Here is a 21,829-nt window from a genome sequence, read left to right as displayed (position 1 = left end):
TCTCTCTCACTCCACTTCCGGAGCACCCCCCAAAAAAGCCCTTTAAAAAAGAAAGTGAAAGTGACCAAAGGTGAAAGCAAAAGCAGAAGAAACCTCCCACACTCCCTGGGTTTCCTCCTCAGGGTAAGTGAAACCTAAAAATGAACATCCAAGGACTCCTAGGTCAAGGTACCTGAAACCACAGGAGGATTCCTCAACGATAACTGAAACCAAGGAAAGCAGAACGCTGGGGATGGGGGGAGGGGGGACTTCTGTATTTATTTATATCTGTTACAAATAGGCCTTTTTGCTTTGGATGAGGGATACAAACTTGTCCTGTCAGAGCTTACTATCTATGATAGAAGATGTGATACACACTAGAATAAGTATGAATTGTTGGACAGAAAACGGGAAAAGGCTGTTCTGGAAGTAGATATCTCTCTTCAGAAAAAAGGTATAATGGAGGCAAAAGGAGAGATTTATATATATTCTCAGAAGGTTTGAGGAGGAGAAGGTTACTTTTAACTAGAGAGGAAATCAGGAGAGGCTTCTTGGAGGTGATAATTGAACTGCTCCAGAAGGAAGAGAAGGATCTCTCAGGTGGAGATGAGGGAGTTCTGAAGGTAAGGGACATGACCTGTATGAATGGACAGAGGACAGGAAATAAAATGAAAGGGGGGTAGAGCTAACCATAGCATCATAGATTTAGAGCTGGAAGGGATCTTAAAGACCACTGAGTATCAAACTATCTAATTTTACAGATAAGGAAACTGAGGTTAAGAAATGTTACATGACTTTTCCAGGGTCACACAGCTGGATAGAGTTAAGATTCAAAATCAAATCTTTCTGAGTTTATCCACATCTAATGTTCTATCCACTGCAAAATCTAGTCTAGTGTGTCAGGAACATGGAGTGTCTCAAGGGAAAAACTATGAGGCAAGGCCAGAAGAGCAGACTGGAGTCACACACTAAATGCCAGGAAGAGAAGCCTGAATTTCTTCTTTATGCATTGGGGAGACCCTGAAAGTGCATTAAATCAATAAACAGAAAAAGGGCCAAAAGTGGCTTTGCTGAGAGCATTCCAAAAAATGCCATTTTGGAAAGAATGTGCCCAAACACCCCAGAACAGTCACTGAATGGCACATACCTAAAATCTAATGAGGGTTCTTTCTTCTCATGGTAATGGCCTATTTCCTTCCTTAGAAGAGCCATCCAACTCTGGAAGAGGTAAAAAACAAACAAACAAATAAACAAACAAAAAAACCACTTGAATTTCTTGTTTTAAATATGGATTAAATATTAATTGCAGCCTATAGAAGGAGACTGGAAGCAGATCCTGCAGAGATAGCCACTAAGTTTATTTACCTTCATGGGATCATTGGCATAATGCTATTAAGGTTTTTAGAAACCCCCCTTTTACAGATAATGAGCTATCTTTTGGTCAGGGAGACATTCTTATCTGAGTTACATGAAAATCACCTTTCTTTCATCTTCAGAAGAGGCTGAAAAGAACCAGGTTCGGTGCTTCTTGCTAATATGAACAATCTTGAAGGGGAAAACATTGTTTGACGTTGTTTCTTCGGCTGCTCGCATTACCCTGGGAGGAAAAAAAAATAGTAGCATATCTAGACAGTGTTACATTATGATAGAGTGGAAAGAACTCTGGTCTGGACATTAAGACATTTGAGTTCTAGTCTTAGTTCTGTCAATGATATGCCGTGTAGCTTTTTAAGTTGTTTGATCTTTCTGATCCTTGGTCCTGGTCTCTTTCTATTATGCCCTTCCAACAAAGTTTTCCCAGAACCCTCTGGTCAGTAGCAACTTCAACTGTCAGACCAGAATTTCAGAAGAAGGAGACCTCAGAGGCCATCCATTCCAACTAAACCTAAATGGGAACTTTCTATACTATTCCCTATGAAGGGTCATCTAAATCTTGCTTGCATACCTCGGGGAGCAGGGAACCTACTATTTTCTGAGCGCAATATGAAATCTCTCTTTATATCAAGGCAAATATACACCTTTGTAACTTCAATCCCCTGTTCTAGTTTTTCAGCCTGGGGCCGAACCCAACAATATTAATCCTTCTTCCACATTGATTGCTTTTTTCACATTTACAATATGACATGATTACTGTCTTCCAATAGCATAATTATCAGGTTAAGCTCTGCAAAAGCAGAGACAGTAGCTTATTTAAACTTTGTAATTCCCCACAGTTCCCAGCATTTTGGATGCAAATGACAATTGACATTCGTCAAACTGAATGAATACATGAACACACCATGCTGCCCCATGAAGTTCAGTGACACTGAACGACCTGCTGACTGCACAAACTATTTCCATTTTTGCTAATGTCAGGATGTATTATACTAGGCAGTCTACCTCTCTGTTGCTGGTTCTTGCAAAGCTCTGGAGGGAGAGGGCTACTGTGGTCTACCCTTGAGGGGCAATTCTCCCCCATTTCCTCAGCTACCTAGATGGAGGTCTGAGAGCTTCTCAGATTTGAATGACTCAACTCGCCTCCTCAGATGAGGTGGTCAACCATCCAGGATGTGGGGTTATTTAGAAGAAGTGAGAAAAAGCCAAGCCACCAGCAACTGGTACTGTGACTTAGAATGCCGTAAATAGTGTCAGAGACCAGTCAAATGGATTAGGTATTTTAGCACTAACCATGCTCACTCAACTCCTTTTATTTTTCTTCCCCTGACTCTTCTTACTTCTCTGTATTAATCTCATCCTGCTCTCTACTTTAGTTATCTGTATCCCTGGCTTTTCTGTTCCCTTGATCCTCTTTGGACTCCAGGTGTCTCCTGTTCCCCATTCTACCCATGCCATATCCTCAAGGCCTGACCCATGGGTGCTCAGGATATTTGCTTGCTGAATGAATGTTGCAGAGAGAGGTTCAGACATTTACTAAAGGTATGACTCTGGGCCTGTCACTCAAGCTCTCTGAGTTCCAATAAAATAGCAAAAATACTACTACTACTACTAGATGACATTTACAGAGCCCTTCAACATTTAAACATTGATGGCTATCAGTTCTAGTCTTGGCTCCGTTTTCAATTCCCTCCTTTAGCATTAGGCAAAGCTCCCTTGAAATGTAATTCTTTGCTCTATAACTCAGTAGTGGTAATCCTTATTCTATACCCACTTTCCCACGATGGGGAACTAGGCACCAGGCACTAGGAAAGAACTAAACAGGCCAACTAACTGATAAACTATAAAAGTAATTAAAAACAAAAACAAGACAAAATGATAAAAAGTAACTGACTGAGAACACACCGGAATGACTCAGTGGGAGGTGGTAGCGGATAGTCTTAGAAAAGCTCAGGGAGATTTTCTAAAAAGTGGGAGTCAGGTCAAGAATACCGTCCTACCTGGAGACACCAAGTCAACTTACCGATTGTAGCCACTCAGGGAGAAAGCACCCTGGGGAGATGCTGAGGTGCTACTCTTAAAGTAATAAATGCATCTCTTATGGATAATCACAAACCGTAGTGGCCCTAGAGATAGAGAATGAAAAAGTTCACTTTAATACGTTTTGTTGATTTGTTAAGGAAAATGTATCATTTCTCACCCTAATGTAAATATTAATAATATGGAAATAAGTCTTGATCAATGAAACATGTAAAACCCAGTGGAATTGCACATTGGCTATGAGAGGGGGAGGGAAAAATATGAATCCTGTAACCATGGAAAAATATCCGAAATAAATTAAAAATTTTCAAATAAAAAAATGTATCATTTCCCCCAAATAGCCCTTGCCCTTATCTCCCTCTAACATTTCTATACTGCTAAAGGCTTGCAAAGCACTTTACCTGGAATAGCTTGTTTGATCCTCAAAATTACTTCTGGAGGTTTTGCTAAATATATTATTATCCCCATTTTACAAATGAGGAAATTGAGGTTTGGAGAGATTAAGTGACTTATTTGTTCATAGTTAGTAGCTAGTAAGAGTGTAGGGAATGGGATTTACATCCCAGTCTTATTTGATTCTTTGTCTAAACAAAAGGTGACAAATCAACTGATATCCATAAACCAAGTGTTATCCATGGTGTTCTGCAAATCAAAAATACCACTATCCCATACATGCTCTAAAACCAAGCAATCCCCAAAGAGAATTATAAGATGAAAGGAATCAGAGCTGGAAGGGGCACTGGAGATCACTTGGTAAAATGCCCTCATTTTACAGAGGAGGAAACAGGTTCCCAGAGTTATTACAAGGGAAAGGAGAAGAGCCAGGATTCAAACCCAGGTCTTCTGACTCCAAATTCAGCCCTCTTCCCAGACTTAGAGGGCAGCTTACTGAGAGGACAACAACAGAAAATTTGGATACTTTGATGGATGTTAATTCATCTTCTTGGACCCTTTTTTCTTACCTACATTGCATGATCAATAATAACAAACATCTCAAGGGAAGAAAAGGGCCCTGGATTTACAGTCTAAAGACCCTAATTGGAATCCTGGTTCTGCAACTTACTCTCTACACCACCTTGGGCCAATCACTTAACATCTCTTAGCCTCAGTCTCCTCATCTATAAAACAAGTCAATCTAAATGATTGCAAAGGTCTCTTCCAGCTCTAATCTAGGATATGACACATGGAAAAAGAATTATACTTGTTCCACTTGGGCCAAGATAATTTCTTGGGCCAAGAAAGCAAACCTAGGAGTGAAATAGGTCAGAGTTTCAGAGACAAACTGAGGTTGACTATAAAAAAAACTTCCTAATCAGTGAGCTCCTCATCACTAGAGGTATTCAAGTATAGAATGAAAACCACCTGTAAGGGAATGAACTAGATGGCTTTTAGGATTCCCCCCCCCCAACTCTGGCACATGAAACACCCCTACCAGAATTCTCATCATGTACCATTCTTAGCCTGGTCTTCATAGAAGATATTAATAACAATAGCTAGCATTTATATGGCACTTTGTAAGGTTTAAAAAGCACTTCATATACATGATCTCATTTGATTCACACAACACTGTGAGGAGGTGCTATTGTTATCCATGTTTTTACAAATGGGGAAACTGAGACTGAGTTGAAGTGACTTGATCAGGGTTACACAGTAAGGAAGTTGGTCTTCATGCAAGTCTAAATCCAACACTCTATGTCCTGCACCACACAACTGCCTCAAGGATACAGCAACCCTTTAGTCATGAGACAGGTACTCCAGCCCTGGTTTGGACTCAAAGCTGTTGAGCTGGCACAACCTTTGAGAACAGAGCATCTCTCTTGGGCACCACTGTGGAGCATTAATGGAAGGACATGAGCTGGGTTCAAACACCACCTCTTTGGATCTTGATTGCTCTTCTGTAAAATGAGGGCACTGAACTACCTCTCTGTTTCTAGATTGTAGAAGCAAAGTCCCAAAGTTTCTCTTGTTAGAAATCTTAAGAGAGTGTCTTAAAGTATTTTAAGGGGCAGCCAGGTGGCTTGGTGGATAGAGGGCCAGGCCCAGAGACAGGGGGTTCAACTCTGGCTCAGACATTTCCTAGCTGTGTTCCAAGCACACACACACCCCCCTAACTCCCTCCATGATGAATTAACTATGAAGTAAATGTTAATTTTTATCTGACCCTGAAGCGTCCAACTGGGTCTTACCATATTGGGAAATTTTCCTTGTTCGAGATTCCTATAAATATTATTTAAGAATGTGTGGTGGCGGAGGGATGTCTGATAGCATGAAAGGACCCTGGCAGTTTGGATATTTCTCCCTACACTAGGAAAATGCTTGGATAAGAATAAGGATAAATTAGTTAAAATTGGTTCTAGCAGGTTGGAGCCTGCCACACAAGAGTATAGTATTTTATAATTTATTAAATACTAATGTTTTTTCTTTGATATAATAGACACTATAGCTCTGAGTCCAAGCTAGAACTCAAAGTCTCCCAACTCTCAGCCTTGAGCTCTGAGCTCTTTCTCTTGGCTTTGTCCCATTAGCTCAATCAATGGCTAGACTCTTCACTGGTCCAGAGGTCCACAATGGAATGGGAAAGGGTGGATGGTTGGGTGAGTAGGGTCTTCAGGAGACACAAATGGAAAATAGGATAGGATGGGACTTACATTTTAGCAACTGCAGCTGGGTGCCACCTTTTTTGTGAAGATATCCAGACTTGACCACTCCCCCAGGCATCGTCAAGAGGTTCTGGGCTCCAATGGCCTTCATTGGCACAGGCCAATGCTGCTCCTCCGAAGCCATTAAGCTGAAAAGAATGGAAGAGGATAAGCTGGGTTTGGGACTTGGATAATTACTTTGTGGGGGAAAAATTGAATGTCCTTCTGGAAATAGCAAGTAAGAAAGGAATAGCAGAGTCTCAAAGATTCTGGGAAGTAACTAACAGCAACTTTTCAGAAAATTCCTGGGGATTTTTTATATTTCTTTTTGGAATGGCTTTATGGATATTTAGTATATATCAGTAAGTCTGAGATAGAAGAATACTCTGACAACTCTAAAGTTTAATGGTACCAACATTAAAATACCTTGATTTCAGGGGGCAGCTGGGTAGCTCAGTGAATTGAGAACCAAGCCTAGGGAGGTCCTAGGTTCAAATCTGGCCTTAGCCACTTCCTAGCTGTGTGACCCTGGGCAAGTCACTTGACCCCCATTGCCTAGCCCTTACCATTCTTCTGCCTTGGAACCAATACACAGTATTGACTCCAAGACAGAAGGTAAGGGTTTTAAAAAAAAAATACCTTGATTTCCTCCATCTTCTACATCTGTCCCTCCCAAAAGGATCAACTTTTTGCATCACCCCATATTATTTTTAGATTGCTTAATGTGATCAATGTGATCAGGTTCCCTTTAATTCTAGTGGTAAAGAGGAAACATTAATGACCACTTCAGCTAACTGTGTCAACAAAGAGGCAGTACAGAATAAGAGAAAGGCCAGGGATTCAGAGTTAAATGACACCTGACATAAATTCTAGCTACTTGGGCTACCTATGACAAATCACTTCTCCTTTCTTGGTTTCTTCTTCTGTACAAAAAGGGGGCTTAACTTTAACCTCTCTTTGGGGGGGGGGGCACGTATGGATAAGAGTGGTAGCTTCAGACCAATGATTTAACAAACAATACAGGGAATTGGGGGCAAATACATGGCTCAGTGGATTGAAAGCCAGGGCCAAAAGATGGGAAATCCTGGGTTCAAATACAGCCTCAGATTCTTCCTAGCTGTGTGATCCTGGGCAAGTCACTTAACCCTAATTGCCTAGCCCATCATTCACAGTATTGATTCTAAGAAGATTTAAAAAAAAAAAGACTACAGTACCAGGAACTCCTGGTTCAGAACCTCCACTATCAATTTAGTTACCTGCTTTGCAATGTATAGTCTTAGAGAACTGCCTAGGACACTAAGAGATAAATCACCAGCCTAGAGCCATTAGGTCAGGGACTAAGCTATTTTTAAGCTCCCTTTCAGTTCTAAATCTTTTGATCCTATATTAGCATACATATAAGGCTTTACAAAGCACTTTATAGCAGCACCAGGAGATAAGTAAGCAGAAAGGCACAGTCAAAATGATGGTGAATTGGGACCAGTAGGCAATCTAGTGGATAGAGCACCAAGCTTACAGTCAGGAGGTCCTGGATTCAAATTTGACCTCAGAAACTCCCTAGAAGTGATGCTGGACAAGTCATTTAACCCTAATTGCTGAGTCCCTGCTGCTCTTCTGTTTTAAAACTTATACTAAGGCAGCAGGTAAAGGTTAAAAAAAAGAAAGAAAGAAAGAAAGAAATGAGGGTGAATTTGGAGTTAGAAACCCAAGTCCAAATCTTGGCTCTGTCATTTACTGTCTATGTGAAGTTGGGTGATGAATCAACCAACAAGCATCTATTTAAAAACAAAAACAAAAATCTTTCCATCTGTGAATTCTGTGATTCTAATAAGTTGATAGATGAAATTACTTCAAAGAATTCCTTTTCTTTACCCTTTTTTAAAAGAACCCCCTGATTACCCCTTCCTCCTATAAAGACTTCAGTTACTCCCATGGAATCAGAGATGCCCAGTGTGGACTACCTAGGAAAAGATGGGATTTGAACCTTGACCCCCCTCCAAACTAACCAAGAGGATGTCCATCACCTTTGGTTGTTGCAAACGATAGGGGCAGAAAGAAGAGGGATGGTAGAAATGGAAGTCCAGTTCTAGGTGAATCCCAGACAGGAAGAGGAAGAGAAAAAAACCCTCATAGAGGGACTGTGTGGTTTTAGGGAAATGATTCTCCAAGAATGTGCCACCAAAGATGAATGATTAATTCACTATTATCTTTTTTTTGCCCTTTTAGCTCTAAATCTATGTTGCTATAATCCTTTTCAGTAATTGAGAAATAAAGGCTCAGAGGTCAAGGGATGTCCAAGGTTACAGTTTGTTAGTGACAGAACTCAAACTCAAAGCAAAATCCTCCTTTGACTCCAAGTCCAAAACTCATTCGATTCATATCACCAAATATCAAGATCTATTGTGTGCCAGCCCCAGCAGACACAAAATTGAGATTAGGATACTGAGATTCTGCTCACAGTGTCTAGGAGGGCAATAAAATACTGACACAGTTAAACATAATTCATAACATCACATGAAAAGTACATTAGGAGTACAATGTCCTGTCTAAGGCGTGTGAGAAGAGATTGCTGTGGGCAGAAAGGTTTACTTTATGAACTGATATGAGCCATACCTCAGTGGGGTAGGATAAATAGAAATCAGATTTTACACAAAGGAATTCTTGCCAACTGAGGAAAAAATACCACTCTAATTCAACAGGGGAATACTGGCTGTTCTCTCTAGGAATGATAGCTGCAGGAGGTGTACATGAGATAAAACATTGGACGCCTCTATTCTCTCTGCTTTGCCCCCACCCCCAAGACCCATCCCAGGAAATCGCTCCCTACTCCGGCCATCCATGCCAATTACAGCCCTTTTACTGAGAATCATGGAGCTGGCTTTTGATCTTGGTCAGGCTTTGGGGCACAGCAGGAGAACCAGTTTCATCTGTCTGATAAGACACAAAAGGCTCCTCTTTCTTTCTTTGGAACTTAGAACCAGGATTGCTAACTAGGCTGGGCAGAGGGGCGGTGGACTCGCAGAATTAATCAGCACCTGTCTTTCACCCAGTCACAACCCTGAGGCAGAGGACTGGCCTGAAATGCTACCTTTCTGGTGGGAAAGAAAACCCATGGAGGTCAAAAGGATTGAGACTCACCAAAGCATCTTAATACCTGCTAATAGTGATGACAATTCAAATTTTCTAGAGCATTTTAAGATCAACGTGGTGGTCCCCTTACAAAACAACCACAACTGTAAGGCAGGTAAATGAAGGCATTCATTATTTTCCTCATTTGATGATAGAGGAGGAAACTGGGGCTCAGAAGAGTTAAGTATTTTGCCTGTGGTCTCACAGCTAGTAACTCCTGGGAACCCAGGCTTGAACTAAGGTCTTCTGACATCCCGTGAGCCAATGCTTGTTCTACCATAATTTTTTTTAACCCATCGAAGGCTATTAACAAACCTTCTAGAACGGAAGGACTCAGCCCAAAGAAGTTATATCTTGTCCGAGTATGGTACCACCACAACCCCACCCCAAACCTTTCTTTCTTTGGAACCAAACCAAACCAAACACAAAGTCAAACACACCCTGGGGTACATAATGAAAAAGAAAAGGAAATATCCTCCCCTGCCCCCACCCCGCCCCTACCCCCAACCCCGACTGGAAAAGGTGAGCCATTCATTCATTCATTCAGCCCTTATTCCCAGCTCAGCAGCTCAAAAACCTGAGCCTGACACCGAGAGGCACTGACTCACATCGGTATTTCAAAGGAAAGGAGGGAACTGCCAGGTCTGACCAGATAAGAGTCCTCTCAGCAATCCAGTGTACTCACAGCACACGTGGCGGTACAATGGCAAGAGGCTGGGTCTTCAGCATAGCGCACTGATTTTATTTAAGAACCCAAACCCAAACCTTCGTTTCCTAAACGGGGGAGAAGCCCCAAAGCTTTAGGGCTCGGTGACCCTCAAGGCAGCTAAGTTCCGAGGCAAATACAGGCGAAGATACACAAACAAACACCGGGAGCATTTGGGCTCCTTTGTTTAGGAGAGGAAATCAGGAGGTGTGACCTGCATAACAAGTAACTTACTGCTCCAAAGCACTGTCCTTTCTGTCCCGGACATGAATGCAACTAGCACAGCCCTCGGTCTGCTGCTTCCTGGAGGAGACACCTTGATCAGCTCTCAACCTTTCCTTACACCTGCAGGCTTCCAGGTCCCCTTCAAAGCTCGTCCCAATTCCTGACAGTCTCTTCAATGCTTCCACAGCTTTCTGACTCTTCAGGGTCCAGCCTTCCATTTCTCCACTTGCTTCCCTTTCCCCTAATGAATCTGTTCAATGACTTCTCCTTCACAGAACAAATTCTCTGTTCATCCGTTCTTCCCCAAATCACTCCTCACTGGAGATCTCCTTCCTCTGTTTCTTGGCATCCATGGCTCCTTTCCTCAAGTAAGCATCTCTTGCTCACTTACCTCGCCCCTCTCTTCTTCCATTCTTGCCAATGCTGCCCCCCAAAGTGCATGACCACATCTGCTCTCTTATTTCCCTAAGGAATGCAGGCTTTTTCTGCAGAAGCCATCGCACAAGGGTTTTTTCCTTCAATTTGATTGTTGTTCTCCACCCCCAGCCCCCACCCCAGCTCTCCCACCTCCCACATTAGAGCTGAAGAAAGAGGCAGCTGGATCCATTAGGGTGCTAGTTGGCAGGCTAAGAGGAGGGAATGGCAGAAAAGGAATGAAGAAGGCAAAGGAGGCAGCAGGCAGACCAGCTTGGTGTGGAATAATCAGAGACAGGGTGGACCCTATTCATGAGCCAAGGTATCATTTGGCTCCTGAGACACACAGTGACAGATATCAGCAATAGCAGCTAGAGCCATAAACCAAATGAACATGCTCTCACATGTACTCAATGCAGGCAGAGCTTTTTGTTATGTGTAGACACACCCACATCCATGTGTCCTTGCACCTTTAAATAGAAGGGACAACGCTTTAGTCACATATAGGGGTTGTGTCCATACATACCCATTTGACAAACACTATGCTATGCCAGGAGCTGAAAGCAATAGAAAGACAAAAGAAAGGGATTTTGGAAGAAGAAAAAAAAACAACAACCCTGCAACTACAAATTGTTGGGTCTAGAAGAGAATTTAGAGGTGGCCTGGCTCAGAGAGTTAACAGGACTACTCAGTGGGTAATCTTAGCCATTCATCCTTCAAGGCTCAGCTCAAGAGCTCTCTCCCTCCAGGAAGCCTTCTCTGACCATCCTCCAAGCCCAACCATGGATATTTCCTTTCTCTAAGTCTCTCACTATCCATGAGCCATTGCACATAGACTAATATGCTTTGCAGGATTTTTAAATTTAACTTTGTAGAATGCATCTCTAACTAGGCTTGTGAGCTTCTTCATAGTAAAGGGCTATCTATATCTCATCTAATATTTCTCTGTATCCCCATTAGTGTGAATGTAGTAGAGTGCTTCAAAAATATAAACCAATGGAATGAACTTCTCCATCACCAATGAGGCAGTTGCTGTTTCCAAATAGCTGTAGACAAAACTCTTTACTCCTGAGAAAGTTGGGGGTGAAAAGGGGTTGGGAAGGTCCCAACTCCATAACCACCCAAAAAGACAGTAGTGGACTTCTTTCATTATGAGATTGTCTACTTCCTCAAAGTCACCTGCTATGTTGTAATGGTCAGAATTCAATTTAGGAGAGAATAAAAATGGAATTTGGGGGTTGAAATAAGCCATAGCCTCTCATTTTATAGATAGTAAAACTGAGGCTCAGAGAGGAAATGACTTTTCTGTTGTTACAGAGCAAATGATCTAGTGGGAGGTAGGACCAAAACATACTTTCTCTTTGACTCACAGTCCCACCTGGTTTCTACTATCACACAGTCTCTTGTAATATTTCTGAATCTTTTAGTTCCTGTCAAAAATTTTTGTTTTCTCTAAGTTAGACTGTGAGCTTTTTGAAAATGGGGAAATGTTTTGCCTTTTTTTTGTGGCTTCAGCTTAGCATAATACAGGTATGAGGTAGGCAGGCACACAGTAGATGCTTAATAAATGAGTGTTGACTTTTGTAATAATAGAGCAAAAGGCTCATTGTAGAGCTGGGAGAAGTACTAGTTGAATCTATCTCTTCATGTACTCCAGGTTAAGAACTGTTCTAAGCTAACTCGATTTTACAGATGTGGACACATCTTGAGGTCAAATTTGAACTCAGTTCCTCTCAACTCCAGGCCTGGCTCTCTATCCACTGAGCCACCTAGCAGCCTCTTATTTCACTGACTCTTTGTCACATCCCTGTTAGGTAAGAGGAACAGGTAATGTTATTCCCCCTAAACAAATGAGGAAAAAACAAAACAATTTATAACACACCACAACAATAATAGCAATAACAACAATAATAATAACTAATAATACCTAGCATTACTATAGGGCCTTCTCTGTTCCAGGTACTGTACCAGGTAAGCACTTTACAGATATTAGCTCATTTGATCTTCACAAGAACTCTGAGAAGTAGGTGCTATTTATTATTACACTAATTTTACAATTGAGGAATTGAAGGCAAACAGAGGGCAAGTGACTTGCATAAAGACACTTAGCTCCTATGTCTCTGAGGCTGGAAGTTGAACTTTCTGGGATGCCACTTCAGGGCTCTATCCCCAGAGAAGGTAACAGATAAGGCAGGGTATGGAGTGATCGACATAAAATTCTCTTGGGAAATTTGAGGGAGGATGAGAATCAGGGAAGGTTTTATGGAGAAAGAAGGAATCTGAGCTGGACCTCTAAGGACAAAATGGTCTTCAATAGGAAGAGATAAGAATAGAGTATGTTCCAAGCACAGGAGATGGTCTGTATAAATGAATGGAAGCCAGAGATGGAAATGTCATGGTTAGAAAACAGAGAACAGTCTAATTTAGCTGGATCAAAGCACATATATGAAGTAGAATAAAGAAACAAGGCTGGAAAAATAGAGTGAAACCAGATTATAGGAGAATCTTAAAAAACATAATTAGGCATTCATGCTTTATTCAGCAGGTAAATGGAAACCACAGACAGAAAGACCCTGAGCAGGGAAGTGACATGGGCAGACATTTATCTTGGAAAGGTTATTCTGACAGCCAAGTTAATGAAGAACTAGATAAGGGGTACAAAAGGTTGAGGGGGAAAGGCCCATCACTACCTAAAGCGAAATTGACCGTTGACCATATCTCAATGCAAGAACCAGGTTGACATCAGAGATGTCACTGAAGATGTCACTTCCTATGAATTTCTTGGTGAATTGGTCTGATGGGGAGAAAAAAAGGGGAAGTGGCATGAGGCAAAGCCTCAAACATTCAGTATTGCCAAGTTTGGGGGGGGGGGGGCGAAGGGGGAAACAAAGCATGCTGGAAACCCAATTACTTTTGCACAACAATTTCAACGTCTTGTATTTGTAGGAAGTCAGTGGAACTTCCCAAGCCAAAGTCTGAAATCTTCTCCACATTTGGACTGACTTCAAAACAAAACAAAACCAAAAACCAAGATTCTGCCCTTGGTCTTGGCTGGCCCTCAACTCAATTTTAATGAGTTCACTGATGGCTCTTGAATGCCCAACTGGAGGGAAGGTGGTAAAGGTAGAAGCAGTAGCAGCAGCAATCATAATAAGAGCTAACATTTATATAGAGATTTAAGGATTATTTCAGTAGTCATGTAAATGATGGGGACTGGAGAAGGGGTAAAGTGGAAAAGTCCCATCACCACCAAAAGGGAAATGTGTCCTTCATCATGCCCCAATACAAGGTAATACTACTACATCCCAAATAAGATCTTCATATCATGTAACCATGGGGCCATTGTGTCATTTTCCTCAATTGTAAAACGGTGTTCAAAACCTTACACCTGGAAGAGACCTTAGAAGTTGTAGAACTAGGGCAGCTAGGTAGCTCAGGGATAGAATGCTGGGCCTGATAGCTGAAGGACCTGAGGTCCTTCCTTCCTATATATGTGACCCTGAGCAAGTCACTTAGCCCGAATGGCCTAGCCCTTGACCCTCTTTGGTCTTTGATACTGACAGAAGGTAAAGGTTAAAAAAAATAATAAATGGAGGGAAATTTTAATGTAACATAAATTATGTAATTAATTTAAAATAAAATAAATTGTGTTACCAGGAAAAGAAATAAATACAACCTTTGAAGAATTCATCCCTCCTTCCATTTTAAAGATAAGGAAACTGAGGTCCACAAGTTCATGGATCTACTTTATTTACTTCATCAGGTTGTTTTAAAGATAAAACAGGGTCAGAATGCACTTGGAGGGGATTCATTAAATTCTGTAGGGTAGTATTCAATATAAGAACAGATTATTTTTCTTGTTTACAGCTCCACTGATAACTTGGGGAGGGCAGGGAGAGATTTCTAGGACAGGAGGCTCTGTTTCTGAAAACAGTTATTAGATTATTATAAATAAGCTATTCTTAGAGCTAATCCATGACATTCAGAGAGGAAGACATCACGTCTCCCAAGTCTAATCATGTCAGAGTCAATAGAAACTTGGTTAAATACTGAATTAGGTGCTCGTACATACAAGTACCTGCACATATACACGTACGCACACACAAGCAAACAAAACTGAACTGAGGGGGTCAGGAGGAACTGTGTGGGTCAGCCGGACAGCAGCTTTCTGCAACTCTGTGGGAAATGCAGTCCCACAGTTGACCACAGGACTTCCGGCTCAGCCTCACTTTGAGAGGAGTTGGAGAAAATATTCTCTGGGCTTCACTGAAAGGGAAGCCACAGTACAAGGCCCTCCCCTTACCAAATTGCAACTGAGATGAGGAACCCAGCATTGGGGAAGCTTCAGTTCTACTTGGGGTAGAGGAGAGAATTATATAGTGTAAAGTTGCTAGATATTCCGCCCCTCTCCCCACCTCTGTCATATCTATATTCAGAGCAAGAAGCAATCTTAGAGATATAGACTATGGACACTTCTAATACTACAAGATATTCCCACCCACCCACCTGCCATTTTTGTGGGTGTAGTATCATAGATTTGTATAAAGAGTACTGGACTTGGGATCAGAAGACCCATTTATAGACCCTGAGCAAGTTAATTTCCTTCTCTAAGATCCAGGATCCTCTGCTCTAAGGGGTAGGGATTGGATGCCTTTTAAGGTCCCCTCCACACTCCCAGGTTCTAAATCCCAAGATCCAGATACACTTAATGGAGGATGAGTCACCCAGGAGTCAGGTGGAAAGTCCATTTTACATGACCTATTGGCAACTTCAGTCCATAATGACCATTTCCTTTCTTGATTTCCAGATTCTGCTCCAACCTTGATTTATAGCATCTCTTCATATCATATATTGTGATACTTTAGCCCATTGAGTTCAACAGCTTTGTTCTCTAAGTTGTTCCATCATGAAGAAATTATCTTCCTTTCCTTCAAACCCCTAGGAGTCCGTCCTTTCTTGTGGAACTTGTCAGAATCTGCCTTGTATTCTACTTATCTGAATCCACAACCACTGTAAAGTCCCTGAGGACAGAGACTAGGTAGTATATGAACTTTGTGTACTCCTACCTATAGGTTAAAAAATGTTTGTTCTATTGAATTTTTTTTTATCACCCACAATACCATACCTTGCACTTAGGGGAGGCTCTAAGTAAGTGACTTTTAAAAAATGACTTGAATTCACTTTAATATATTACAGTAAAAACCCTTGAATTATTTTCTAATTGACTCATGTTAGTCTTTTCTCCCCAGAAATGAAAGGCAGAGCAAAAGTTGTCTTCTTTAGTCTCCCCACCACTCCTGACACTTAAAAGGAAAAAATGTCGCATCAAGAAGATATATTAAGGTTCTGCCTCACATCCATCAGATTAGCAAAATTTCAAAAAAGGGAAATGACAAATGTTGACAGAGTTGAGGAAAAACAGATACATTAAAGTCCTGCTGGTGGAGCTATGAATTGGTTTGATCACTCAGGAAAGCAATTGGGAATTAAGCCCTGCAAAGTCACTAAAAACTGCATGTCCTCTGACCCAATGATACTACCACCATGTTTATATAACAAAGGGATCAAAGAAAGAGGAAAGGACCTATATGAACATGAATATTTGTAGCATCTCTTTTTGTAGTGGTAGAGAACTAGAAATGATGATGCAGAGCCCTTCCCCTCTCCCCCACCTCCGAGTTTGTTACTAGAAAGGCAGAGGGAACCAGGAGGAGCTGCTCCCTTCCCCCTCTCCACTGTGCCTGATGACATTTTTTCAAATCATCTGCACCCCTGCTCAGCAGCCCAATGGGAGTGCACAGGGGGTAAGGTGGGTGGATCACAGGTGGTAGAGCTGGAGGGGAGCAGAGCACTTGAGCCACTCTCCTTTCCCTTTTCACCTGCTCTGTGGACATTTCTCACATGACCTGCCCCTCTGCCCAGCAGCCCAGTGGGAGCACTTCCTCTCTCACTTGTGTGAGGTGGAGGTAGGGGGCCATGGTGGTGGCAGCATGGCACTCAGTCTGGGGAGCAGGGGGCAGGGTGGGAGCAGGGTCTGAACTCATCTCTAAAAGGTTTGCTATCACTGACTTAGAAGATAACATTGAGTGTTTTGTATAGTTAGAGTAGAGAAGCAAACTCTAAGTGATATGAAGTCATGGTTGCTTGTGTGCCCTTTTTTCCTGTTCTTTTATTTGGAAATGCTTATTTTATCTGGTAATTAATATCAGAAAAAAAGATAAGAAGCAATAAGTAAAAAACAAGGCATATCAAGTTAAGGTGGGTTGTGAAAATTTAGGATGGGAAGTACTCATGGGAAATATTTGCATGCTTCTTTTTCTTGACCAAATATAGATCCTATCCTTCCCATCCTCACTTCTCCTAAAAAAGAGAAGCTTTGTGAAAGAGCATTGGACATTTGTGAGAGGCAGGAGACTTCAGTTTGAATTGTATTTCAGACAATTGTCATGTGAAGCTGAATACATTGCTTTTCTCATCTGCAAAATGGGACTGATACACTACCTTGCTTATAGGACTGTGCTATGAAAAGCACATTGCAAACCTGGAATTGCTATGTACACTGTGTGCGCTAATATTTATGTGAATTTTCTCATTTGGAAAGCTTATGGAATCGATGGGTAGCAAAGGGTTCTCAGACCAACCCAAATTGAGATTGAGCCCTTCTTTTGGCTCTTTTATCTCTCCTTCTAACTACCTATGCTTTCAACAGTTAGACAGAATGCTCCTTTTAGGAAATATTTTCCCAAAAGAAAAGTAAAAGAGCTTGCATCAAGTCTTTGGATGACTCCTTGATTCCAGATTTGGCCCTAGATACCCCGAAGTCTACATGCTTCAATTTCTCCTTGAGGAAATCAATGAAAGTTTAGCTTCTGAGAGCTCCTAGAACAGAGATAGCACTTTAGGGTGGAAGATATGGTGGACACTGATGGATTTGATTTGGAGTTAGAAAACGGGTTCAGAGATTCAGTTTCTCAGCTTTAAAATGGAAACAGTGCTGATATGAACTACCTGAAATGGTCACAGTCTTAGAGAAAGTGTTCTGTAAACCTGAGACTCCTATAGAGATGGGAGTTGCCATGGAGAGCTACCCATTTACTCATAGGTGACCTGAAGTAGGGTGGCCAGGATGGCTAAAGTTCCTGCTAATGACCTGAAAAGGTTTTAGTTTTAGCTTTCTGACCCAACAGTTTAGGGAAATTTTCTTTAAAATCTAGATGTGAGCTATATAATTTCTGTTATGTTTCTACCTGATAAAGATCCCCTTTTAAAGGAGTTTTATACTTTAAGGGAAGGAAACATTCTTTGGTTGCTTCTATGTGGCAGGTCAACTATAAAAGTTCATAGACTTAGCTAAAGGGCCCTTAGGCCCAAGTTCTCATTCAAAAGTTAGGTCAATAAGCATTTATTAAACATCTACTGTGTGCCAAGCATTGTGCTAAGCATTGGAGATGCAAAGAAAGGCAAGAGATCTTCTCTACCCTCAAGGAAGGATCTCACTATCTAATGGTTTTCAATTAAAATGTGCTGCTCTCCTTCCCAAGAGAAGATATAAATATGCAACCTCTTTCCCAAACCTCAAGCCCTTTCTGAATTCTCTTTTAATTGATAAGATTTATAACCCAGACATTTTTCTCTTCCAGGTCTCTGCTTAGGTAGGAACACTGCAGAAATTATTACACCTTCCAATCTGGATGATACAGAAAATCAGGATTTCCCTAGGACAGCAGGAGCTCCAGCGAGCTGTGCTTTTCCCTCCTTCAGCTTTCCCAGCCCGCATAATAAAATTCACATGTGGGTAAGATGGTGAATTTATAAAAAATGAAAGCATGTTCTATTTTCTCTCTAGGTCCAAGTTCTCTCATTTAGAAAACAAAGAGGGTGAAGTGAACAATCTCTAAGAAATACCATCATAACTCTTAAGATTCCATGTTCTCTAAGGTTCCATTCCTCATTCCAAGTTTCCTTCTAGCTCTGGCTGTATTCCCTGTTATAAGGCGCCTCTCAGCTCTGACAGCCTATGATTACATCAACATGCAAGAAATCTAGTGAACTTTAAAGTCTCACAAAGAGTAAAAGGATAATTAAAAACTTGCTACTTTTGTCTTGCTTGCAGTTTGCAAATTCTTTAAGGGTAGGCACATTACCAAGTAAATACATACATAACTTTTTTTTGCATGTGTTCTGCACAGCAATGAGTCAGGAATGAGTGGGTCCATAGCAGCTCTGATAAGTGACATTAATTCAAATGGTCCCAAGAACCCTGGTGGGATAGCTGAGCTGAAAATGGTTAAACCAGTGGGACCAAAGTTTCTTGGATTCTGCAGGTGTGCAAGAAAAGCGAAATAGCACAGGCAACACAGCAGTGAATCATCATAAGGAAATTACCCATTAAAATAATTGTCTTTGGTCCAAAGACATCCTGTTCAGCATTTATAAAACTTGAATTGTTTATAATGAGAAATGTACCCACAGAACATTAAATGGTCCTTGAACACTTTTCATGAACATCAATACATTCCAAAAATTTCCTTGGTGTTTTCAACTTTACCGATTTCCAGTTTGATAGCACTTTACCATTAAAAAGCACTTTACAAACTCAAAGTGTGACTACACCTTGAGGTAGGTAGTATCAGCATTATTATCTCCATTTTACAGAAATAGACTTGGAAATAACCTCACTTTCTTAAGATCTCATGGCTAATAAGGGATGAAGCCAAAGTTTGAACTTGGGGCTCCTGATTTCGTGCCTAATTTTATTTCTTTTAGATTATGAGCTCCTTGAGGTCAGAGACCATGTTATTTTTTCACATTTATGAAAAGCCAAATACAATCTATTGCCCATTGGAAGTTTTTAATATCATGTTGAATTGAATTTGGACTATACTACAGTGTTTCCAGCATGTCTGAATCTAGAACCTTCTGTTCCACAATAAAACTAGGTCCAATTGGTATAGAAAATGAAGCTGTATCAAATGGTCCCATTATTTGAATTAGGAGTGGATATTTCTATTGAACTGGAAGCAATGATCATGGTTTTCATATAATTACACTCACCATGTTTTACCTTTAATTATATTTCACACTCATCAAAGTATAATTATTCATAAAACATGTTCAATAGTTCTAGCCCAATGGAAATAATCACTGCAAAAACTGGGGAAAAAATCTTTATAACAAAAAACTCTGACAAAGGTCAAATTACTAAAATATATAGAGGACTAAATCAATTGTACAAAAAAATCAAGCCATTTCCCAATTAATAAATGGGCAAGGGACATGAATAGGCAATTTTCAGATAAAGAAATCAAAACCATCAATAAACACATGAAAGTGTTCTAAATCTCTTATCTTTAGAAAAATGCAAATCAAAACAACTCTGAAGTACCACTTCACACCTAGCATATTGGCTAATATGACAGCAAAGGAATGTAATAAATATTGGAGAGGATGTGGCAAAATTGGGACACTAATACATTGCTGGTAGAGTTGTGAATTGATCCAACCATTCTGGATGGCAATTTGGAACTATGCCCGAAGGGCGATAAAAGACTGTCTGCCCTTTGATCCAGCCATAGCACTGCTGAATTAATACCCCAAAGAGATGAAGGGGGAAAAGACTTGTACAAAAATATTTATAGCCTTGCTCTTTGTGGTATCAAAAAATTGGAAAATGAGAGGATGCCCTTTGACTGGGGAATGGCTGAACAAATTGTGGTATATGTTGGTGATGGAATATTTATTGTGCTCAAAGGAATTATGAACTGAAGGAATTCCATACAAACTGGAACGACCTCCAGGAATTGATGCAGAGTAAAAGGAGCAGAACCAGAGTATTATACACAGAGATGGATACACCATGGTACAACTGAATGTAATGGACTTCTCTACCAGCAGCAATGTAATAATCCAGGACAATTCTGAGGGATTTATGAGAAGGAACACTATCCATATTCAAAGGAAGAATTGTGGGAGTAGAAACACAGAAGAAAAACAATTACTTGAGCACATGGCTAGATAGGGATATGACCCTAGTGCAATTATCAATAATATGGAAATAAGTCTTGAACAATGATACATGTAAAACCCAGTGGAATTGTGCGTTGGCTATGGGGGTGCGGGGGACGTGAATCATGTAACCATGGAAAAATATTCTAAATTAATTAATTAAATAAAAATTTTCTGTTAGGAAAAAGAAATAACTATTGAAAACTCAAATAATGGGATCTCTTCATGAGATTCATTACCCATACAAATTAGGACATAGCTGTCATCCAGATGAATGTTGTAAAGTCACTTCTCTTTAGGCCTCAGTTTCCTCATTTGAAAAATGAGAAGATTGGATGAGATCACTTCTATAGCTCCTTACTATTCAAATACTCTATAATCCCATTTCAAATATGCATAACTACCACTAAATTTAACTTATGTATTCATGAAACATCAACCTAAAACTAAAGGTTGTTTGGTTTCTAAAGGTAAAAATCTGAAATTATATTAATGAAAAATTTGTAATTCAGCCAGGGAGCAAACTTTTGTCAAGCTATTATGATGTGCAAAGTATAGCATGGAAATAAATACCTATACTTGAAGAGGAATAGAGTAGAAAGGAATAAAAGTAGAAAGAGGACAGGAAATTATATGGCAAGACATTCAATTGTTACTAATGATGAAAATGTAAATGACACATTTAAGGACCAACAGAATTATAGGGAGCAGGAATATTAGTTGACAGAATGACTATCTATTGATGAAAAGATCCTGGCATATTAGAATGATGGGACAAATCAAGCATTTGAAGAGATGCCCCAAAGCAGGAGAATTAGACTTGTTTTACTTGTTTTCAGAAGACAGAACTAAGATCATTATGTATTAGGTTTTATGGAAACAGATTTCAGCTCAATTGATTTCCAATTTCCATTTGGAAAAGAAAACCAATATATTGTTTTGTTATATGAGGAAAACAAAATATTTCCAATAGGAGGAAAACAAAAACATTTCTTAATAATTAATTCTGCCTTTGTTTTAGAAGGTAGCGATTTCCATCACTGGCAATCTTCAAGTAGATAATAGATGATGACTATTTTGGAGGGATACCACTGAAGAGTTACTACTCAGATGAAGGCTGGACTAGATTTACTCTGATTCTGGTCCTCTACTAATCATTAGAATATGGGGGTGAGCTGAAAAAGCAACTGCTTGACTACATGGTTGGAGGAGATAAGACTGAGGAGAGACTCTAAATGAACACTATAATGCAAACCCCAACAACAGGGAAATGGGTTCGAGTCAAGAACACATGTGATAACTAGTGGAATCACGCATC

At 40.4% G+C, this 21,829-nt stretch overlaps 1 protein-coding gene across 5 annotated transcripts in view; it reads right to left on the bottom strand.

The window, feature by feature from the left end:
* The window catches only part of SH3BP2 (SH3 domain binding protein 2), a 114,113-nt gene that overhangs the window by 11,910 nt on the left and 80,374 nt on the right, over positions 1-21,829 (bottom strand). For 4 of the 5 annotated variants that reach the window (XM_056802329.1, XM_056802328.1, XM_007496831.3 and 1 more), the window contains 4 exons: positions 6,042-6,181; positions 3,377-3,479; positions 1,459-1,576; positions 1,127-1,197 (listed from right to left, as the gene is read on the bottom strand). In XM_056802329.1, coding sequence (XP_056658307.1) covers positions 1,127-1,197; positions 1,459-1,576; positions 3,377-3,479; positions 6,042-6,177 — 428 coding nt within the window. In that variant the 5' untranslated portion in view covers positions 6,178-6,181. Of the gene's footprint in view, positions 1-1,126; positions 1,198-1,458; positions 1,577-3,376; positions 3,480-6,041; positions 6,182-10,101; positions 10,637-21,829 lie in introns of those variants that run through there. The other variant, XM_007496830.3, reaches the window with a different exon arrangement.

The sequence above is a fragment of the Monodelphis domestica genome, chromosome 6, assembly GCF_027887165.1.
Source record: "Monodelphis domestica isolate mMonDom1 chromosome 6, mMonDom1.pri, whole genome shotgun sequence".
Classification (NCBI taxonomy): domain Eukaryota; kingdom Metazoa; phylum Chordata; class Mammalia; order Didelphimorphia; family Didelphidae; genus Monodelphis; species Monodelphis domestica.
The sequence above is the reverse complement of the archived record's forward strand: the minus strand, read 5'-3'. Positions and strand labels throughout refer to the sequence as shown.